We start from the raw sequence: 21914 nt of genomic DNA on the forward strand, positions 1-21914 counted from the left end.
GCTGGGCTTGGACAAAACAGTGGTGCTTGGCCACCTCTGCTTGGAGGGTGACCTGACCGGGCACTTGTAGAGCGTGACTGCGGGCGGTTGGGGGTGTGGGGGGCAGAGCAGAGAAGAAAGAGGAGACCTACAGGGTCCCTTCAGGGCCGAGGTTCTGGGTTTCTCTCCAAGTCTGACTCATTACCTGCCCCGTGCTGCCCCCACCTGCCCGCTCCCCAGGGTCCCCCCAGCCCCGCTTTCCCTGCACCTGGAGAAGGCTGCCTGCGGAGCAGCAGGACTGATCCCAGCTCAAGGTCTTGCTCCAGGGCTCCATGGTGGCGGGGGTGGCACGGGGTAAGCAGCCGGCTCTCCTCCACTAGATCAAAGCCCTGGAGCTCGACAGCAACCTGTACCGCATCGGCCAGAGCAAGGTCTTCTTCCGGGCCGGCGTGCTGGCCCACCTGGAGGAGGAGCGGGACCTGAAGATCACGGACGTCATCATTGGCTTCCAGGCCTGCTGCAGGGGCTACCTGGCCAGAAAGTGCGTCCCGGAACGCCCACCCTGCCTACCCCGCCACATGCTTGGGCCCCCCAGCTCGCCTGCAGCCCAGGGCACTGAGGAAGCAGGGGCCTGGGTGCCCTAATGCCAGTCAGGTGTCGCCCAGGGAGGCCCACGTGGCTTTCCCTGCCCCCTGCTTCCTGGATTTCTGCCTGAGGTGTTAAGTGGGAGGGGTGACTGTGCTCAGATTTGCTGCCAGGAAAGCTCCTGCCACCGCTCTTCCTCACCATGGCCCTCATGTAGGGATGACACCTAAGCCGGCTGTCCCCAGAGGCCCCCGTGCTCCCAGGGCAGGTGGCTGTCCTTGAATCCCGAGCAGCTCCTGTGGGGTCAGGGGCTGAGCTGCTGCAGGACAGTGGGCGGGGCAGCTGCACATCTGTCCCCTGAGCCCCTCTGTGTCTGTGCTCGGGGGTGTCCGTTTGGCCTGAGCTCTGAGCGCTGGGGGATGCAGCGTGAGTGTATGGTGTTTGGACAAATGGACCTTTGCAAGACATCAGCTACTGACAGTCTCCGGCTAAACCAAAGCCCCAAGATTGTGGGTAGCATGAGGGTGAGGAGCTGCCGTCCATAGGTGGACTTAATGACCAGGGCTCACACTGGACTTGGATCTGTAGTGACCTCACTTGCCCCCGAGTGAAGGAGGGTTGTTGTGACCTTGGCCCCCCCAGGTACCCTCTGCGAGGTCACCCGCAGGACTCAGCCCCAGGCTGGTCTCCTTCCCTGCAAATCTGTCTTGAGGTGCCCCCGGCAGGGGTTGGTCCCTCTGGAAGAGCCTCTGGGAGCAAGGTCAGGACGACCGGGAGGGAGGTCTGCTGTCCCCCGCCTGGAGGGGCTGACCATCCTCGTCCCACAGGGCCTTCGCCAAGCGGCAGCAGCAGCTGACGGCCATGAAGGTCCTGCAGAGGAACTGCGCCGCCTACCTCAAGCTGCGCAACTGGCAGTGGTGGCGACTCTTCACCAAGGTGGGTCTGGACGGGCCTCCGTGTGACCCAGGGGACCAGCAGGCCTCCTGCTGGCCTCATGCGGGGCTCAGGCCCCGGGGTTGGCACTTTGCCTTTGCATCCTGGGCCCCGCACACGAGCCTGGGGTGATCCTGCCCAGGGGGTCTAGAGGGGTGTGAGCCGGGGCGTGTGTCCGGCGTGGACGGCCACGGTGCTGTCGGGCTGGGCGAGGGCGGCTCCAAGGGCAGCTCCCGGGATGTCAGGGCCCAGCCGGCCCACCACTGCCCCGCCCCCGCCCCCCCCAGAAGCCTCAGGAAGGTCAGAATCTGCACCTGACTAGACGGGTCGTCCTTAGCCTGTACAAGAGTCTCTAACGTTATTATTAAAGTTGGTCAGGCTGCTTTTGTTTATGATAAGTAATTTGTGGTAACTGCAAAAAGTTAGACTGAAAGGGTAAACAGGAAAATACAAATTCACCTATAATCTCTTCAACCCTGAGCCAACATCAATATTGAAGAGATGTTTCAATATTTATTCTGCTGTTTTTGTTTTTTTTTTTACACTCTCGGTAAATCTCTGCTGTGTAAACCACACACATTCTTACAGAGCTGAACTTTGACTTATGTAAACAATCTTGTATTTTGCATTTAAAATTCCTTTGTAAGCATCATTTTTAAAAAGTCGGCATACTGTTCCCTAGAGATGTTTTATAATTTATCGGTCTACTTTTCCAGCACTGGGTGTTTATCTTTCTCCTAACTTTTCACTGTTATAAACAGTGCTGTTCTGAAAGTCTTCATGTACATATAGGGGTATTTTCCCTGAAATGTCATTAGCGGGTCAGAGGCCTATGGTGCACAGCACCAAATTGATTTCCAGAAAGACTGTACCCATTTCTACCTCCTCCGCCCAGCATCCTATCTGCTCCTGCTCTCGTGAGCTTGTCGTATCCACAGGTGAGGGGAAAGCCCCACGGCTCTCGGGCTGAACAGGCCTCTTCCCCTGAGCATGTTTCCTCCTTAATCTCCTCTCCTAGGTCAAGCCGCTGCTGCAGGTGAGCCGGCAGGAGGAGGAGATGATGGCCAAGGAAGAGGAGCTGGTGAAGGTGCGGGAGAAGCAGCTGGCGGCTGAGAACAGGCTCTCGGAGATGGAGACCCTCCAGTCACAGGTGGGTGTCTGCCGGCTCTGCCCAGGTCGTGCTGCCACCTGCTGGTCACCAGTGGGTGAAGCATGCTGGGCCGTTAAGGAAATCCGGTGGTTAATTTCTCTGCAGACCGTGTTCCGGGTTTCTGTGATGTAGGGAGGCTGCCCCAGGGGATGGAACGCTCATGAGTGTTGAGTTCGAGGCCCAGCGCCTCTCTGAGCCTGTTTACTCGGGATCTTGGTGTACAGCTCATGGAGTGGGGGTGAGGGATGCAGGACGTGATGTTTAGACGTGCCTGGTAGCTTAAGAGCATCCTGAGATGGAAGCTGCTCTCGTCAGCCAGGCTCTCTGTGCAGGAGCCCACGCTGGAGCCCAGCTCTCCTATGGGAACAGGTGGCCCGAGGCGGCCGTGCGGGCTCATGGTTCCCACATGTTCTCACAGCTTGTGGCCGAGAAGTTGCAGCTGCAGGAGCAGCTGCAGGCGGAAACGGAACTGTGCGCCGAGGCCGAGGAGCTGCGGGCCCGCCTGACTGCCAAGAAGCAGGAGTTGGAAGAGATCTGCCATGACCTGGAGGCCAGGGTGGAGGAGGAGGAGGAGCGCTGCCAGCACCTGCAGGCCGAGAAGAAGAAGATGCAGCAGAATATCCAGGTGCCTGAGGGGGGCAGGGCCGGGCCCGGCGTGGGTGGCGGGGCACCCGCGCCGTGGGAGGACAGCCTTTGTCCTGGGGCAGCCCTGGGGAGGTGTTCCCTTTTGGGCGGTTTTTTTTTTTTTTTTTTTTGTCTGCACCGCGAGGCGTCTGGGACCTTAGCTCCCCAACCAGGAATTGAACCCGGGCCCTCGGCAGTGAGAACGCAGAGTCCTAACCACTGGACCGCCAGGGAAGTCCCTGGGTGGTTATTTCTGACACGTTTGTCAAGTGCCCGTGAGCGCTGCCCTGCTGAGCATCGAAACCAACTTAATCCCCCTCCCCGGCCCTTGCTCTGGCTGGTCTGAGGAGCGGAGGGTGGGATGCACGCTAAAGGAGGCCCTTCGGACCACGTGACCCCGCGATTGCATTGGGGTTCTTGTCCCCGAACCCCAGTTTTAAATACATGACCCCACACCTGGGGTCACGTATTTAAACCCATCCCAGCTGCTCACAGTTGCTCTGGTTTCACGGTAGGAACTGGAGGAGCAGCTGGAGGAGGAGGAGAGTGCCCGGCAGAAGCTGCAGCTGGAGAAGGTGACCACCGAGGCTAAGCTGAAGAAGCTGGAAGAGGACCAGATCATCATGGAGGACCAGAACTGCAAGCTGGCCAAGGTGAGGCCGGTGGCCAGGCCACAGTGTGCAGGGGCGAGCGGCTGGGTCCCCGTCAGCATCTGCCCGGTGACAGATGACAGCTGAGAATCAACTTAGAGGAGGGGGGACAAGGTCAGGACGCCGACCGCCATCTCCAGAGGGTGGGGATGGGCAGGCTGACAGGGCAGGATGGCTGCCTGGGACCCTGTGAGGCGGGGAGCTAAACACTGGCTGTGCGGTCACTGCTGTGGGACGAGGACTCCAGTGGTGGCCACACGAAGCAGAAAGTGAGAAGAGCAGGGGCATGAGGAAGGGTGGGGTCACAGGCGTGGAGAAGGCGGCACCATCCCGCCTGCCCCGAATTTCCTCCCCCACACACGCCATCACCTGGCAGCCCCTCTTACCTGAGCAGAAAGGGGCACCACAGGCCCAGGAAGGGCTTGGACACCCCATTTATGGGCCCCAGGGAAGCTTACCCAGCTATTTCAGGGGAGCTAGAGACCTTTCAAAATGACCCCGTTGATCTAGGAAATCCTAATGAACTGGACCAGGTGTTTAAGACCCTTCGCCGCCATTCGGTTCTCAATGTCTGGGTGAGTCGTGCCTTGAGCAGAATTGACGTGTTCTGTGCTCAACTAACTTTAAGCTCTGACCCACCCTCACCCCCCAGGAGAAGAAGCTGCTGGAAGACAGAATAGCCGAGTTCACCACCAACCTCATGGAAGAGGAGGAGAAATCCAAGAGCCTGGCCAAGCTCAAGAACAAGCACGAGGCAATGATCACTGACCTGGAGGGTAAGGTGGCAGGATCGGTCGGACTCGGGATCACCCGGCCTGCGCCGCGGCCTCCGCCGCTTGGGGGCCAGCCTGGGCCTCGCTGCCGGGAGCTGGAGTGCCGGGCGGGTCTGCGGCTCGCTCTGCTCCTGCATCTGGCCACTGCCCTCGAGACCTGGGGATCAGTGCCCGCTCCCTGTGGACTCTGGGCCTCCAGGCACTGGTTGGGGAGGGATGTTCTGCCCAAGTGACGAGTGCTGAGAGTTGAGCTCTGGCGTCTCTCTGTTGTCACGCACCGTGCGTTTCACAAACTTCTGAGGCTTCCTAGGAGGTTCTAGGTTTGGCCGTGGCTCTGCCACTTACTAGCTGTGTCATCTTGTACCTGTTAATCTCTGTGAGCTTGAGTTTCTCTTCCGTCTAAGGGGACACAGCAAAAGGGTGAGTGTGACGACTTACCTAAATATAACGCGCATGGACACGCCGTGTGCACTGTGAGATGCCGGGCAGGTATCGCGAGAGGCCATCGCTTCACGTGGGGCAGGGAGACAATTGTGCCTCCGTCTCCCTGTGTCCTGGGATCTGTGGTGGCTACGAGGACGGCACAGGCCCAGGTCTGTGCTGTCTGGGGACCCCTTGTCCCCCTGCCCTTTGAGAGGAGTGGACCACGGGGATGGGGGAGCCCAGGCCACTGAAGGCCCTGAGCTCAAGCCAGAAACCACTGCTTCGTCTGTGGAGACACGGGGCAGCCTGGGGCCCAGGACAGTTGTCAGTGCCCAGTGCACGTAGGACTGAAACCATCCTGGCCGGCCGCTGGGAGAATTTTCCCAGCTTGGTTTCACGGCCCCTCCAGGGTTAAGGTGTTCAGGCCATCAAGGGGAAGAGAGGTCCTGACACAGAGATCTCTTCACCTGGGAATACTCTGAAAGACTCCATCATCCAGGAAGTCTTGGAGCCGCATGCCCGCTGGATTGGCAGGCATGAAAGTTTGATACTACCCAGTATTGTCAACGTTGTGGAACAGTCAGAACACACACACGCTGCCGGTGGGAGTATAAATTGAGAGACAGTTTCGGGGAACAATCTGCAAGTGCCCAGTGAGGTTGAAGCTTTGCCTGCAACCCATCCCTCTTGTCCACGTGCGCAGGGAGTCACGGGCAAGAACGCTCACAGCGTCGTTGCTCAGGAGGGCACACAACACACACAACACAAGTGCCCATCAGCTGTAGGAGAGGCAGATAAGTTGTGGTGTGTTCACATGGTGGAATGCACAGTCAGATGTCCCAATCGATCAATTGCGGTGACACTTAAGTTGCTACGTCTCAAGATGATAATGTTGAGAGACGGCGGTACGACGAGGAATAAGAGCCACCAGCCCTTATGGAGCACACTCGAGGCAGGCACGGTTCCAGGTGCTTTTAGATACCAACGCATTTGAGCCTCCCAAGAGCCTAATGAATTAGCTTGTCTTATAGCCTTACTGTTCAGATGAGGCACAGAAAGGGAAGGCCATCACCTAGGTGACGTCATAACAGGAGTTGTAAAGCCCACTGGACTCTGGCCCCACTGTACTGTCTCCATAGAATTCATGCACGACAGATCCCTTATGTAAGTTCAGATTCGTGCAAAGCTAAACATTATAATGGTTAGGGAGGCAGCCGTGGTACAGTCTCGAAGGGAGACGAGGGAACTGTAAATACAGACTTTGGGGGAGTAGTTCCCCTGGCAGGAAGGGTCAGCAGGTGGGGTTGGACAAGGACGCGGCAGCTTATGGTGACGTTCTTTCTCTTCATGCAGGAGTTGGGTGTGAGTGTCTGTGAATCATGACCACTTAAACCTCACATATGTTTTGTAACAAATAGTTGGCGTTTTATGTAAGATTTGAAGACAAAGACAGAGAAATCTGTAGCCACTGAGGGCTCTGTTGGCATCTCTCCATTCTTCCTTCTCAGAGCGCCTGCGAAGAGAGGAGAAGCAGCGCCAGGAACTGGAGAAGACCCGCCGGAAGCTGGAGGGGGACTCCACGGACCTCAATGACCAGATTGCTGAGCTGCAGGCTCAGATTGCTGAGCTCAAGATGCAGCTGGCCAAAAAAGAGGAGGAACTCCAGGCTGCCCTGGCCAGGTGAGGGTCAGAGTATCCGCTCTGGGCCGGGTGGCCAGTGCCCGTGCTCTCAGCGGGCTTCCTGCTGTGGTTCTCGGTACATCAGTGAACTATGGGCACACACTCTGCTGTTGTCTTGGAAGCCAATTAAAGACAAACCATTTCCTATTCACTAAAAGTGCAGTCTAAGGCTTATTTGTCATTTGTAATCCCCCCAAAAGTCATCTACAACCCTAGTCATCCAAGCAATTCTTTCCTTTGTTTTACTTTTTAAAATTTCATGGCTATAGGCAGGCTTTTTAAAAATAGATTTTATTTTTTCAGGCATTTTTAGATTCATAACAAAATTGAGCAGAAGTTACAGCGAATTCCCAAGTCCCCACATGAACAGCCTCCCCCATTAGCAACCTCCCCTACAAGAGTGAAACATTTGTTACAATTCATGAACCCGCACTGACACATCATTATTACCCAGAGTCCAGAGCACATTTATATTTTTACTTAGTTGCTGTAATTATGGACTGTAGCATTTTATTTCTTTTTTATTTCATTTAACATTTCAAAATGTTTTTAATGTTTAAAACACTGAATCTTAATTTGGAAAATGAAATGATTCCTCTGTGAGGTTTTTGAATCCTGAAAATGCAATAGCCCTTAAGTCTTCCTAATGCCTCAGATGTTTTTGCTGAGAAGAGCTCCTAAGTGTCATGATTTTGACTGCCAGAAGCAGCTTTGGCTGCACCTTTCTAAAGCCTTTTCTGCAGACTCTGCTCTCTGAAGGTGATGATGACCTCATCCTGATGTGGTTACTCTCTTTGGCAGAGTGGAAGAAGAAGCTGCCCAGAAGAACATGGCCCTAAAGAAGATCCGGGAGCTGGAATCTCAGATTTCTGAACTCCAAGAAGACCTGGAGTCTGAGCGTGCTGCTAGGAATAAGGCTGAGAAGCAGAAACGGGACCTCGGGGAAGAGCTGGAGGCTCTGAAAACAGAGTTGGAGGACACGCTGGATTCCACAGCTGCCCAGCAGGAGCTCAGGTGTGCCTTGGGGCCGGCTGGCCCAGTCCCTGAGGACGGGGGCGTTGGTGCAGAGAAAGGGAGGCTGTGGCCTGGGAGGGGTGGACCCCAGGCCTCTACACACACACAGTGGCCTACTGGGATGGAGCAGAAGCTCGGAAGCTGATAGTTCCTCTGCAGCTTCTCCCTAGAGTTGAAGCACTTGGCTTGGAGTTAGGGTGAGGTAGCGGTGGGCTTTAAAGCCGAAAGGCTACAGAAGCCTCTTCAAAGTGTGTCTGTGGGAAATTCCCTGATGGTCCAGTGGTTAGGACTCCATGCTTCCACTGCAAGGGGCACAGGTTCAATCCCCAGGGGGGAAACTAAGATCCCGCATGTGGGATGATGGCCCCCCCCCAAAAAAAAAGAAAAAGAAAAAGAAAGAAAATATGCTTATAAATCACTCCTGGCTCCCCGTATTTAGAATGAAATCCAATTCCTTACATCAAAGGCCTACATTACATTAAAATAAATAAGTAAATAAAGCGGGTCTGTGAGCCTGGGCTGTCGGATGGATGGCCGAGGCTGGAGGCCAGCGGGCAGAAAGCTGCCCGGGGTGGCCAGTGCCCCTCGCCAGGCGCGCTCTGCTACCACAGAGGAGCCCCAGGGCAGCATCGCTCCTGGGATCCCTGGCCTCCCTCCTGAGGGTGTTTCTCTGTCCAGGTCCAAACGTGAGCAGGAAGTGAACATCCTGAAGAAGACCCTTGAGGAGGAGGCCAAGACCCACGAGGCCCAGATCCAGGAGATGAGACAGAAGCACTCGCAGGCCGTGGAGGAGCTGGCGGAGCAGCTGGAGCAGACGAAGCGGGTGCGCGAGCCTCCCTGGGACTGGCTGCGCGAGGCTTTGCACTGTGGGCGGTGGGGCGGGGCCTCCTGAGGTCCAGACTCCAGCCCTTAGCAGCTGTGCGACTTAGGGGCATAGGTCCCTCTGTGCCTCAGTTTCCCCATCTGTCAGGGAGGCTAATGATAGCCCATCTCATACAATTATGTGAGAGTTGGAGTTGGTAACACGTGAGGCGCTTAGACAGTAAGAGCTCGGTAAGTTACTCAAGAATTATTTATTCTTAATATCATTATTATTCTGTTCATCAACCTGCCAGACCAGAAAGTTCCATGGAACTGGAGAGACTCTGAAACTGAGTTTCAGAGGGCCGTTGGCTCCCTTCTCTGAAGTCCGGCACTTCTCTAGAACACCCCCAACAGGTGGTCAGCTGGAGTCTTCATGGAAGAACCCTGGGGATGTTGACCCCAGCTGGTTTCTTAGCCAGGCAGCTGTGGCCTGGCAGTTCCTGAACAGGACCAGTCCTGCTTTCTGTGGTTTCCAGCTCATGGCCACCCTTGGGGGCAGCCCGAGAAGGCAGAGGCTCTCCTACGTGGCCATCTGTACAATATTCTCAGATATGTGCCTCGTTCATCTGTTTCCCTTTGATTTCCACCTGCTTCTGGGCAGGTTGAAGCCTTCCTTGTCCTTTAGCTGTTTTCACCCAAAGTGCTTCTGCATTCACGCTGGGTCCGGTTTACTCTTGAACTTGCCCGTGATGGTATGGCTGGCTCAGTGCAGACTGGATTGAGATTGTTGTGTTTGTTCTGTAGACTAGGCTTTTATGTTTTTTGGAAGAACATCACAGTGTTACTTTGAACATCAAATTTCCAAGAGTCTAACTATGAACAATTATAATTTCCCTCATCCTATAATAATATCGCTATAATCTTAACATCAGTAATGACGAGGTCTCGCCCTTGGATGCTCCCTGCACCCTGTGCGTGAGGCCAGGCGGGGACGGTTTAATTGCTGGGGAAGCTTCAGCCCTCAGAGGTGAGGCCACGTGCTGGGTGTCCCGCCCCAGCTGGGAGCTGAGTTTACATCAGGCCTGAGCCTTCCGAATCCAGGGCCTTGGGCAGCTCATCAGCCCCTGGACTTGCTCAGGGTCGTTTTTGCTGCAAAGGCAGCAGATTCTGGGTTTGGATCTGCTGGCTCTTCAATGATGTTAGAAAGACCAGCCTAGCGTCACAGTTGCCCCCTTTCACATCTTCACTTTTCTCCCCACCAGGTGAAAGCCAATCTCGAGAAGACCAAGCAGACCCTGGAGAACGAGCGAGGGGAGCTGGCCAACGAGGTGAAGGTGCTGCTGCAGGGCAAGGGGGACTCCGAGCACAAGCGCAAGAAGGTGGAGGCCCAGCTGCAGGAGCTGCAGGTCAAGTTCACCGAGGGAGAGCGCGTGCGCACGGAGCTGGCCGACAGAGTCTCCAAGCTGCAGGTGAGGCCTCTGCTGGACTGCCTGGGTCCTGGCCCCCGTCGCCAGGGCTCCTGCTCCCCTCTCTCTCTCTCTCTCTCTCTCTCTCTCTCTGCAACCTGGCTCATCCGTGAGGCCTCCAGGATTCAGCCTGTGACTCAGGTCCCATGTGGCCGAGAGAGCCAAGGTGGGGCCCGGGCAGTCGTGGTCAAGCTCACGGGGCTTTGTCTCCTGTCCATGCACAGGTCGAGCTGGACAATGTGACGGGTCTTCTCACCCAGTCGGACAGCAAGTCCAGCAAGCTCACCAAGGACTTATCCACTCTGGAGTCCCAGCTGCAGGACACGCAGGTAAGGGCGGCGACTGGTCCCTGAGCCCACGTGGCATTAGCTGCCAGGCCTCTGGGTCTTCGTCACAGAGCATCCTCCCCTGAGTTCGTGGGCTCTCCGGGTCCTCCCGGCTCCCCCCAGGTCTTTGCCGGCTGCCCCCTGGATCTGAGGGACCGCCCCTCTCTTCCACCAAGGGTGTGGGGACCACGAGGCCCTGACGCTGCGGGTCCTGAGCCCCTGCCCCTCCTTTTTTCTCTGAGTAGGAGCTGCTGCAGGAGGAGAACCGGCAGAAGCTGAGTCTGAGCACCAAGCTGAAGCAGGTGGAGGATGAGAAGAACTCCTTGAAGGAGCAGCTGGAGGAGGAGGAGGAGGCCAAGCGGAACCTTGAGAAGCAGATCGCCACACTGCACGCCCAGGTTCGGAGCTGGCTGCACCCCAGCGCCCCGGGGAACTGTGGTCGGAGCCCGCAGGCTGGGGACTTCCGGCGGGGCACCCTCTGGACCCGGAGGCACAGCCCTGCCGCTGGGTCTGCCCAGTCCTCCTCGAGCTGGATGCCCTCCCTCGGGAAAGCTCCTGCCCTCCCCAGACCAGGGCTTGATGCCTGGGGTCCCCAGGGTATCCGTGAACTTGGGCGGAAGAGACGCACATCTTCATTTTGCCAAGCTGCAGCTGGTGTTCAGCATTCTCTCCATCATGAATGTAAGCAACGGGCTGTGGCTGTCGCGACACCTGTGGCCTGTTGAGTAGAAACCACCAGTCATTGCGGTGGGGCCTTGGGAAGGTCACTGTGCTCCTCGCTGCTCAGGAGCCTACCACCTGCTGTGCTAATAAAGAAGCACGAGGGTTACTGAACCGCAGTCTTAAAAAATACCCAACAACCGCACTTTTCTATATCGGTTTCTTGGTAATCTTACGTATTTTGCTTTATGCATGTTATAATATCGTTATGAGAAGGAGACCATTGTCTTCTCTAGACTCTGAAAGGGTCTGGGGCCAAAGATAAACCAAGAGCCCTCTTCTGGATCCTGTCTTAGGACTTAAACGTGCCAGAAGATCTGCTCCAGGTCGGGGAGGGCGCAGGGTCAGTTCCACACCTGGGTGGGGGTAGGGAGCGTGTGCGTGTGGTGGCAGCTGTGTGTCCAGGTGCGAGGAGGGGGCTGCGGGATGGACGCGGGCAGGCAGGGGGCTCCAGGGTGCTGCCTGGGGGAGGGGAGGGGAGGAGGCTCCCCGCTATGGGCCTCGGTCTTGGTACAAGCGGCTGGTGCAGGTCACGATGGAGACACCTTCCCAAGCTGACCTGTGGTGTCCACCTCCCCTGGCTGCATGCTCCAGGCAGCTGCTCTCTGCAGAAACTCCGTTTCTCTGGCCCCAAAGGAAGAGGGAAGTGGTTGGGGGCGCCGTCTCCGTAACGGGGTTGGCACCCTGTTCCTCCGCCCGTGGGTGGCAGGCCAGCTCCCAGCTGTCCCAGGTGCGGGTGCGTTACCTGAGCAGGTGCCCTGCTGGGTGCCTCCTTACCCCTTGCTCCCGCCCAGGTCACCGACATGAGGAAGAAGATGGAGGACGGTGTGGGGTGCCTGGAGACGGCCGAGGAGGCCAAGAGGAAGCTCCAGAAGGACCTGGAGGGGCTGAACCAGCGCTACGAGGAGAAGGTGGCCGCCTACGACAAGCTGGAGAAGACCAAGACGCGGCTGCAGCAGGAGCTGGACGACCTGCTCGTGGACCTGGACCACCAGCGGCAGAGCGTCTCCAACCTGGAGAAGAAGCAGAAGAAGTTCGATCAGGTGGGTGCCGGCGGTGCTGCCGCCTCCTCGTGTCCTCCCCTCAGCAGACACCCTGCCTCGGGCCGGGGCCGGTGTCCGTCACCCCGGCCCGGGGTCACCATCACCCAGCTCGGGAGGAGGCCTTGAGGGGCAGGTGCTCAGAGGGCCCTCCCGGATTCCAGCTCGTTGAGGGGCCTGGAAAGAAAGCACGTGGAACAGGGTGTCTTCACAAGAGAGGTTTGGGAGCGACTTTCCCCTTTCTTGGTTCTTCTTACATTTTGCAAATTTTCTATCATGAGCCGCTTTTACTCTTATTTAGAATTTTTCTTTATGTGTTCATGACTTTTGCATATCCCAGGAGATCTGAGGCAGCTTACGGAGGTGCAGGCAGTGGGGTGGGATAAGAAAATGGAATAAAGCAGATGTCGTCAGACGGGCTGAGGGTGCCCACCGCCTCTTCTGGATAGAGGTGTATGGAGCACAGCTGTCATTACAGCTGCTTTTGTGCTAATGTAGCTATTTATGCAACGTGTAAAGCGTTTCCCATCTGGCCCATTTAAGAAATAAGTGCATGGAATAAAGAGGCGCTGAGGCAGAGGGGAGGGAAGGGGGGAAATAAGATGATCCGGCCAGAGTGGGCCAGCACAGGGAAAAGATGCCTCGCACCCTTGGAGGAGGCCACCCATGGGATTCGGGCCTCCGAGCAGCCAGATTCACATTCTTTTCAAGGTAAACACCAACCAGTCATTCAGGAGAACCAGGGCCTTTCCAGGTCCCGAGGGTGAAACTCTTCCTGTGGGTTCTCCTGGAAGGGGCACTGAATATCGTAAAGAACTTTGGTTACTAAGTGATGAAAGTTACACAGACTCTAACGCGTGGTGGCAGAGGCCACCTCCGCCCTCGTCCACTTACGAGCACACACCGCACAGCGCATCACCTTCGGAAGCAGCCGGGTCCCCTGGGGGCAGCACCCTGTGCTGCTCTCCTTGGTCCTCCTCCCCCCGAGACCCAGCCCCTGCGCGTTTGGGGCCGGATGCTTTGCCTGCTGGAAGCCACAAGCCCTGAGCTCTTTCTGAGAGCCCGCTGCTCGAGCCTCATGGTGCCTGCCTGTCTCCCAGCTCCTGGCCGAGGAGAAGACCATCTCTGCCAAATATGCAGAGGAGCGTGACCGGGCGGAGGCGGAGGCCCGGGAGAAGGAGACCAAGGCGCTGTCTCTGGCCCGGGCGCTGGAGGAGGCCATGGAGCAGAAGGCAGAGCTGGAGCGGCTCAACAAGCAGTTCCGCGCGGAGATGGAGGACCTCATGAGCTCCAAGGACGACGTGGGCAAGAGCGTGAGTCTCCGAGCCTGCGGCGGGAAAGGGGGGTGGGAACGGCTTCCTGATGCGAAGGGTTAGGGTGTCACGGACACTGAGGCTGGGGGCCTGGGGACCTCACGACCCTCTGCTCCTGACCGGGTCCCCTTGGTGGCAGGTCCACGAGCTGGAGAAGTCCAAGCGGGCCCTGGAGCAGCAGGTGGAGGAGATGAAGACCCAGCTCGAGGAGCTGGAGGACGAGCTGCAGGCCACCGAGGACGCCAAGCTGCGGCTGGAGGTGAACCTGCAGGCCATGAAGGCCCAGTTCGAGCGGGACCTGCAGGGCCGCGACGAGCAGAGCGAGGAGAAGAAGAAGCAGCTGGTCAGACAGGTGTGGACGGCGCTCCCGCTCCCCCCGGGGAGAGGCGGGCAGGGAGCCCTGGGTTCTGGGGGCTCTGTTCTCCTTTCTCCGCCGGGACGGTGGGAGTCCCCTGATTGTGCCCTCCACGTCCTCACGTTCCAATCCTCTGCCTGGGGATCAGTGACCCCCTCTACCAGGGCTTTATGGTCAGTAATCCTCACTGACCCTGGAGGGCCCACGGACGCCACAGGACCGGACCCACCTGGGCCCTGAACTGAGGCAGGGTCCGTGGGTACATCCGGCCTCCTGAGCCGTCGGCATCTCCCCAGGTGCGGGAGATGGAGGCCGAGCTGGAGGATGAGAGGAAGCAGCGCTCGATAGCCGTGGCTGCTCGGAAGAAGCTGGAGATGGACCTGAAGGACCTGGAGGCCCACATCGACTCGGCCAACAAGAACCGGGACGAAGCCATCAAGCAGCTGCGGAAGCTGCAGGTGAGCTCAGGCCAGACCAAACCGGATCTGGCTGCACACGGCCATGCTGGGCTCGGCACGGGGCTGGGGCACGAGTGGGGTGGCCGGTGAATGCTGGGAAGTGCCCCCTTGCCCTCCCTGAGGAAGGTCTTGGGTGCCCTTAGCTCCGTGTCACAGGTAGACACTCAGGCTGAGAGGAGACAAAATACTCAGAAGCAAACTTGCAGTAAGATCGCTGACTCTGAGCACATTAAACAAAGAAACAAGTGTAAACCTAGAAATGCAACGGCGTTACAGCCACTTAGTCACGTAGCGGCAGACTTCTAGAAGAAACCAGACATGACCCAGTCCAGCCTTAATGGACCGTGATGGAAGGTTCCGAGCTGACGGTTCAGAGAAGCAGCCAGGAGCACAGGTCGCATCCTTGGCCTCACCCATAATGAAAGAGTAAGAAGTTCAGGAAACCAGCTCTGAGATGCCACATGATCCCCAGCAAGCCAGCAACAATAAGGACAGATGTAAACATCTGCTGTTGGGGAGCTCGTAGGGCATCGGGGCTCTCGTTGCTGGTGGCCATTCTACCTGGTACCACCTGGCTGTGCCCAACAAGGGTTGTACCCTTTGGCTTGGGGAGCCCCAGTTTGGGATTTATCTGCAAAAGGAAAAAAGAGACGCTATTTACCAAGGTTAGCGTCAAAGTGAATCACAGGAGAACAAAGGGCACGTCATGCCACGTGGTCGGGGCTAACCTGGCAGGTGACCCCTGACCTGGGGCAGGGGGTGCGCATGGGGGATGGTACCAGAGCGCGGGATCTGAGTCAACAGGAAGTGGTAGAAGGTACACAGAAGCTCAGCTGGACTAAACAGGCCCAGGGACGACCACCACCACAGGTGTGAATCCTGACGGTCAAGAGTGTAAGAACGTATAGAGTAAAGCGATGCTTTGTCTTTGCTCTGCAGCCCGTCTATAGCTATGTTTGTTGATGTGGCCGCAGGCTGAGACCAGCCGCCGGTCCCTGTTGGTGGGGTGTCCCTGTGGGGGGATGCAGAATGGGTGCACGGGAGTGGCTGGGGTGGTGGCGCCAAGGCTGTCCTCCCCGCCCCCAGGCCCAGATGAAGGACTACATGCGCGAGCTGGAGGACACGCGCGCCTCCCGCGAGGAGATCCTGGCGCAGGCCAAGGAGAACGAGAAGAAGCTGAAGAGCATGGAGGCCGAGATGATCCAGCTGCAGGAGGTGGGCCCCGCCGGAGCAGGGCGCTCAGGGCCTCCGCCCTCCTGCCTGGGCACCACCCCCCTGCCCCGGGCAGGCCTGGAGAAACGGGCCAAGCTCCAGGAATGGGCGGGGGTGGTTCTTGCTTTCTGAGAGCATGCCCTGCAGGGTTTCATTAAGTAGCAAGGCTCCCTGATGGGATTAAAGCGTGTGTGTGTGAATTCAGTTGTCACCTTTTGGGGCCGGCTCCCTTGCTTTGTGGTAACCACCACCGCCCGCTGTGACTTGACGCCTGGCGAGGAGGGGTCCCTCGCAGCGGCTTACCGCCCCCGAGCGTCCCCTCGGCGGCCTTGTCCCTCACACGAGGCAGGTTGTGAAAGCATTCCCCAGGCTCTAGGCTGTCTTCTGCAGTGGCTGTTGGCTACCGAGTTCTGCTCCTAGCTGGGCCAGGCATCCAGGGCTGTGTGTGCCCTCCTGCACACGCGGGTCTCTGGCGAAGCCACCTCACCCTCAGGGTGAAGCCCATCTGCCCCACTGGCTTTCAGAGCCCTGGGTTTCTGGCCTTAACTCACGTCTGTCCTGTCTGCAGAGGGACCAGCATCCCATCAGGCCAAGGATGATTTCTTATTTACTGAAACACCCCCAGCATCTCTCTTGGTTCCTAGCACTTAGACAAGGGGGCTGTGTAAACCTGTGATGCCTAAGCTGTGACCTCAGGGGGGCTCCGTGAGAACAGGCTCTGGGGAGGAGGCAGGCCTGGGAAGGGGTTTGAGAAGAGGAGGCCAGGCGCTCAGAGTACCGGGAACGGAGGAGGGGGGCTGTCAGGCCTAGGGTGGCCCCGGCGGGTCACGTTCCGGGTTCCCGTGGCAGGAGCTGGCAGCTGCCGAGCGCGCCAAGCGCCAGGCCCAGCAGGAGCGGGACGAGCTGGCCGACGAGATGGCCAACAGCAGCGGCAAAGGGTGAGCCGGGGCGCGTGTGGTGTGTTCCACTGGGCGAGGAGGCGGGTGTGGGGTGTTCCACCGGGCGAGGAGGCGCGCGTTGGGTGGCCCACTCTGGTTCCGCCTCTCTCACCTCTCCCCGCCCTCCCCAGCGCCCTGGCCTTGGAGGAGAAGCGGCGCCTGGAGGCCCGCATCGCACAGCTGGAAGAGGAGCTGGAGGAGGAGCAGGGCAACACGGAGCTGGCGAACGACAGGCTGAAGAAGGCGAATCTGCAGGTGGGTGGCTGGGCCTCCCTCCACACCAGGGGCCCCGGGGTGAAGCCAGCGGGCCTCCCCAGTGGCAGAGGCAGCCAACCCCTGATGCTTAGGGGACAGCGTCCTGGCACCTGCATGGGCTCCTCAGTTCCTCTCTCTCGGGTGTTGGGCCACTTCTGGACTCTTCCTGTTGGGCAGCTCCCTATTCCAGGAGGGCCTGGTGATCAGGGGCCCTGCAGGGCCCAGCTGCCCCCCCCCCCCCCCCCGCCACTGCTCCCAGCCGGGGTCCCCACCTTCCTTGAGGTCACCAGCCCTCCTTCCTGCAGATCGACCAGATCAACACCGACCTGAACCTAGAGCGCAGCCACGCCCAGAAGAACGAGAACGTGAGGCAGCAGATGGAGCGCCAGAACAAGGAGCTCAAGGTCAAGCTGCAGGAGATGGAGGGCACTGTCAAGTCCAAGTACAAGGCCTCCATCACCGCCCTCGAGGCCAAGATCGCACAGCTGGAGGAGCAGCTGGACAACGAGACCAAGTGGGTGCCCCTCACCCATGGCCTGTCACCATCACCGGCCCCTCTGTGTGCCCTCCCATCCTGGCAGGGCTCTCACCCCTTTCCCTAGGGCCTTTCGCTGTGGTTTGTGGAGTTTGAATAGGAGCCCACAACCCACTTCTAAAGTTGGGGGCTCTGGTGACTCTGAGAGCTGAGCCGGAGAGATGGGGTTCCCACCCACCTGGGCACCCTATCTGTGGGCTCAGCAAGACTGAGACTTCTCTGGGGGTCGTGGGGGGTCAATCTTCCTTTTTCCCAGCCTTTTTTTTTTTTTTCTGGCTGCGCTGCGCGGCATGTGGGATCTTAGTTCCCAGACCAGGGATTGAACCTGGGCCCCTTGCATTGGAAGCGTAGAGTCTTTAACCACTGGACCACCAGGGAAGTCCCCCTTTTCCTAGCTCTATATATGCGCTCTGATATGTATCACTTCCCTTCCCCTGAGCCTCAGTTTCCTCATCTGTGAAATGGAGCTAATCCCAGCGCCTTCGTAAGCGCGTTCAGTAAAGACAGTCCACCTTAGCATCAGGGCCTCCCTACAGGGGAGGTACCAGTGAGGCCTGGGAACGGGTGGGCCAGCTCGTGGGTTTGTCGGCCAGACCCTCCGAAGGAGGGTGGCCCACTGAGCCGCTGTGTTGGTGCCTCGCAGGGAGCGCCAGGCGGCCTGCAAGCAGGTGCGTCGGTCCGAGAAGAAACTGAAGGACGTGCTGCTGCAGGTGGACGACGAGCGGAGGAGCGCCGAGCAGTACAAGGACCAGGTGTGCTGGCGGCGGAGCAGGGCCCGGCCCCCGGGCGGCTGAGGGCGGGCGGGGAGGGCCGCAGGCTCGCGGCGTCCTGACCGGGGCCCCGGCCGTGCATCTCCGCAGGCGGACAAGGCGTCCACCCGCCTGAAGCAGCTCAAGCGGCAGCTGGAGGAGGCCGAGGAGGAGGCCCAGCGGGCCAACGCCTCCCGCCGGAAACTGCAGCGCGAGCTGGAGGATGCCACGGAGACGGCGGATGCCATGAACCGCGAGGTCAGCTCCCTCAAGAACAAGCTCAGGTGAGCCCCGCCGGCCCGCCCCGCCCCGCCCCGCCCCTTCGCGCGATCCGTTCTCCTTCAGAAAGCCCGTTTGTCCTGAAAGGCAGAATTCAGAACACGAGGCTCCTGTAAACTCGGTCCCCCCCTTCTCAGCGAGGTGTCAGCGAGTAAGCGCTCCGTGATGCCGGGACGTTGCCGGCTAGAGAGCCTTCCTGGTTTCCTTGTCTCCTGGGCTGTAACCCGGCCTTTTAAATAAACTCTCCTCCGGGTGATTTATGCGCATCCTGCCTGAAAGGTCTGTTCGTGTCGCAGCCCTAAACCCCATGAGAACGTTTTCAGGTTTTGTCAGCTAGAAGTCGCTCGAGGCAACCTGGCCGGTCCCTGGCGCCGCTTAGGTACTGAGTGAGGATGGGCATCTTCCAACCCTGAGCAAACCGAAAGGGCTGCTTGGTGGTTCGAAAAAGGAGTATCATGTTCAGGCAGCATGAAGTGGTTCAGGCAGAGGGTCTTTTTGGTTGAGATTCTCTCACGGCTTACTTCCTTTCCCCAGTCATCGTTTTTTTAAAGCATAAAAGCAGCAAGAGCAGACAATCTAGTTGGTGCGTGATGTTGATTTTTTTTTTACCAGGGACCAGAAGGAGATGCCTGTCTTTGTACGCTGTACACAGTCATCGTGTGTCTCTTGGTTTTGCCTGTTTGGTCCTAAGTGTGACCCGAGGGTGTTGTTCTGCAGAGGCGGCTGCAGTCTGCTCTTGTGCCGCCCCGCTTTTAATCAGCCCCCGTCACCTGATCATTTTTCGCTAGTGTTTTGGGTGAAGGCGGGACGCTTCCGGTACCTGCTTAGCGTGAGCCCTCCTGTCCCCCCTGGAGGCTGTGTCCCCAGAGGCGCCCCTCCCCCCCATTGCTCCTCCCTGTGGGATGTCAGGAGCTAGTTTCCCTCTAAGGATGCTTTGAAACGCATGAGCTGTACTGCCGCTGCCTGGCCGGCCCTGCTGACCGCTGCCTCTGCCCCCAGGCGTGGGGACCTGCCGTTTGTCGTGCCCCGCCGAATGGCCCGGAAAGGGACCGGCGACTGCTCGGACGAGGAGGTGGATGGCAAAGCCGACGGGGCCGAGGCCAAAGCTGCCGAATAACCACCTCTTCTCCTCCTGCTGCCTGAGACGGACGCCGCCGCCGACGCCGCCTCCCCTTCCCAGCCCCCCGCAGCACCCCCTCCTCCCTCCGGGGACCGCTGTGACCGTGACCCCACCCCCTCGTCCCCCCAGGCCAGGGGACCTCAGGCCTCACCTCCCCGCCCGTCCACCCAGGCCTCCTTGAGGGCGTTTGGCTTCCTCTGCTGCAGCCCCTGCTCCCCCCCCACCCCCGCCCCGAATCTGATACCAAAGAGGCAGGGTCCTGGGCCCTGGCCCGGGAACAGAGCGACCAGCAGGATTTCCTGCCCTCCCTTGCCCAAAAGCACAAAATGGTGAGGTGAGGAGGGCAGGCCTCCGGGGATGGGCAAGAGCGTTTTCTACGCATCTATTTTTCTTCAGACTAAGGAGTTTTGCCAGCCCGACGCCCTAGAACAGTTGTCACCTTCCCCCGCCTCCGCCACCAGCTCTCCCCTCTCCCTTCTTTGCTGTTGGCAATCACACGCGGTGACCTCACGCCCTCTGCCCCACTGGCCCCCCACTCCCGTGGGCTCTGGGTGGCCTGGCACGAGCAGGCCCGGGGGGTCCACCTCTGTGCAGGGCACAGGACGCTGGGGAGGGAGGGGCACTCCTCCCCACCCCCGCTGGGCAGCGCCACCGTCGCCTTCCTGATTCTAAAATGTCTCAAGTGCAATGATGACCCCTTTCCCTCCTGGGCCGAGGGGAGCCCACCCCTGCCGCAGCGGGGCTGCTGGGCCAAGCAGACAGGGCCTAGGGGCCAAGCTGGAAAGGCCAGCAGTGGCCTCTCCCAACACTCTTGGGGACCAAATATATTTAACGGTTAAGGGACTTGTCCTGAGTCTGACAGCCAGAGCAGTGGAAAGGGCCAGGGGATCTCGAACCTACTCCAGGACGGGGGCCCGAGGGTAGTTGACCTGCACCGTTGACTCAGTATAATTCAAGACTCTGCCGTCTGCACAGGTATTTTTAAAAGAAAAAAAAAATTGTCTCTTCTCCCTCTAGCTGTAATAAATGGTAAAATTCCAAGTCTTTATCACTGCCTTTCCTTTGGAACCACGTCTAAAAGAGAGTAGCTTGTCCTATCCTGGTCTACACTGGTGGCTGAATTTCCCTGTATTCCTAACTGTTTTGTATATGCTGCATTTAGACTTACTTATGGCAAAGAAAGCATTTTTTTTTTTTAAGGAAACAAACTCTCAAGAAATCATGAAGGTATATAAAAGCTACATATGCCTAAAAAGCTCTGAATTCAGGTCCCAGTTGCTGTCACAAAGGAGTGAACAGAACTCCCACCCCCACCCTTTTTTTATATAATGAAAGTGCCTTAGCATGGTTGCAGCTGTCACCACTACAGTGAGCTGGTTTACAGATGTTTCCCACTGAGCGTCACAATAAAGAGAACCTTGTGCTATGAGCCACGTGTCTGCGGGTGTCTGTGCGCCAGAGCAGGTGGCCCAGGAGGGACTGTATCTGGGCCACCTGGAAGACCCTGTGCTTTGCTTCTGCAGCGGGCACCTACTTTGTGCGATTTCTGGACGCTTCCAGGAGTGCAGCACGGCTGGGGCACAGGCTCCAGTAGGGGATGGCCGTCATGCAGAAAGGCAGGCTGGCCAGATTCAAGGATGCTAAGAGTGTCTCATAAATCTTGGTTCCTTTCAATTACTAAGCAGCTACTATGTGTTGGACACTGAGCTGGCTTGGGGGATAGAGATGCCCGGCCCAGGCGCTAACTTCCAGGAGCTTCCTTAGTCATCAGATGATGCGAAGGGCAGGGGCTCTTCATAGGGCTGTCAGAGCTTTTGTTCATTCCTTCATTCATTGAACAACGGCTGAGCATACCCTAGGCCCTTTGCCAGGTGCTGGGAGTGCGAAGACAGTGAAGACAGATGTCCCTGCAGTTGCAGGCAGGAGGGGAGGGAGGAATAAGGCTCTCCTTAGGGAAGGGGTTTGTCTCCCACTTCATTTAAGGTGTGGACTCGGGCAGCAGGTCTGCATGCAGGCCCCCTGGGCCACTGTTTAGCTGGTCCGGCTCTAAGGAGAGCTGTGGGCTCCTAGACAGGACACCCGCCACGCCTCCAGCAGCCGATCTGTCCAGCCTTTGAGCAGGGGCACTTTGGGCCCCTGGGGAGGGGGCAGCAGGAGGTGATGGGGGAGGAGGGTGGGAGCCATGCTGGAGCCTAGGGTGCTGCTTCCTGTCAGCAGGGCCACCCTCCCTTAGAGGCTGTGGGGGGCCCTTCCTCGCCTCTCCCAGCTTGTGGTGGCTTCAGCGTTCCTTGACTTGTGGCTGCATCACTCCAGTCTCTGCCTCCATCTTTTCATGGCCTCCTCCCACTACTCCCTGTTGTCTCTCTGTGTGTCTCTTATAAGGATGCTAGTTGTTGAATTTAGTGCCAACTTAGATAATCAATGTTGATCTCAAGATGTTTAACTTAAAGTATTTTCAAAGACCCTTTTTCACATAAGGTCCCACTCACAGGTTGGGATTAAATGCCAAGATTAGGTCTTGGGCATATCTTTT

At 58.0% G+C, this 21914-nt stretch overlaps 1 protein-coding gene across 2 annotated transcripts in view; it reads left to right on the top strand.

The window, feature by feature from the left end:
• The window catches only part of MYH9 (myosin heavy chain 9), a 92107-nt gene extending 71297 nt beyond the window's left edge, over positions 1-20810 (top strand). For both annotated transcript variants that reach the window (XM_057743097.1, XM_057743098.1), the window contains 23 exons: positions 360-520; positions 1392-1500; positions 2516-2647; positions 3066-3272; positions 3787-3924; positions 4574-4697; positions 6626-6797; positions 7599-7811; positions 8490-8634; positions 9878-10084; positions 10306-10410; positions 10653-10805; positions 11922-12170; positions 13268-13480; positions 13620-13832; positions 14132-14293; positions 15380-15508; positions 16355-16443; positions 16575-16698; positions 17004-17212; positions 17877-17985; positions 18094-18266; positions 19261-20810. In XM_057743097.1, coding sequence (XP_057599080.1) covers positions 360-520; positions 1392-1500; positions 2516-2647; positions 3066-3272; positions 3787-3924; positions 4574-4697; positions 6626-6797; positions 7599-7811; positions 8490-8634; positions 9878-10084; positions 10306-10410; positions 10653-10805; positions 11922-12170; positions 13268-13480; positions 13620-13832; positions 14132-14293; positions 15380-15508; positions 16355-16443; positions 16575-16698; positions 17004-17212; positions 17877-17985; positions 18094-18266; positions 19261-19378 — 3654 coding nt within the window. In that variant the 3' untranslated portion in view covers positions 19379-20810. The remainder of the gene's footprint in view (positions 1-359; positions 521-1391; positions 1501-2515; positions 2648-3065; positions 3273-3786; positions 3925-4573; positions 4698-6625; positions 6798-7598; positions 7812-8489; positions 8635-9877; positions 10085-10305; positions 10411-10652; positions 10806-11921; positions 12171-13267; positions 13481-13619; positions 13833-14131; positions 14294-15379; positions 15509-16354; positions 16444-16574; positions 16699-17003; positions 17213-17876; positions 17986-18093; positions 18267-19260) is intronic.
• Positions 20811-21914: the final 1104 nt, after the last annotated feature.

Source organism: Hippopotamus amphibius, chromosome 7 (genome assembly GCF_030028045.1).
Source record: "Hippopotamus amphibius kiboko isolate mHipAmp2 chromosome 7, mHipAmp2.hap2, whole genome shotgun sequence".
In the NCBI taxonomy this organism is placed as follows: Eukaryota; Metazoa; Chordata; class Mammalia; order Artiodactyla; family Hippopotamidae; genus Hippopotamus; species Hippopotamus amphibius.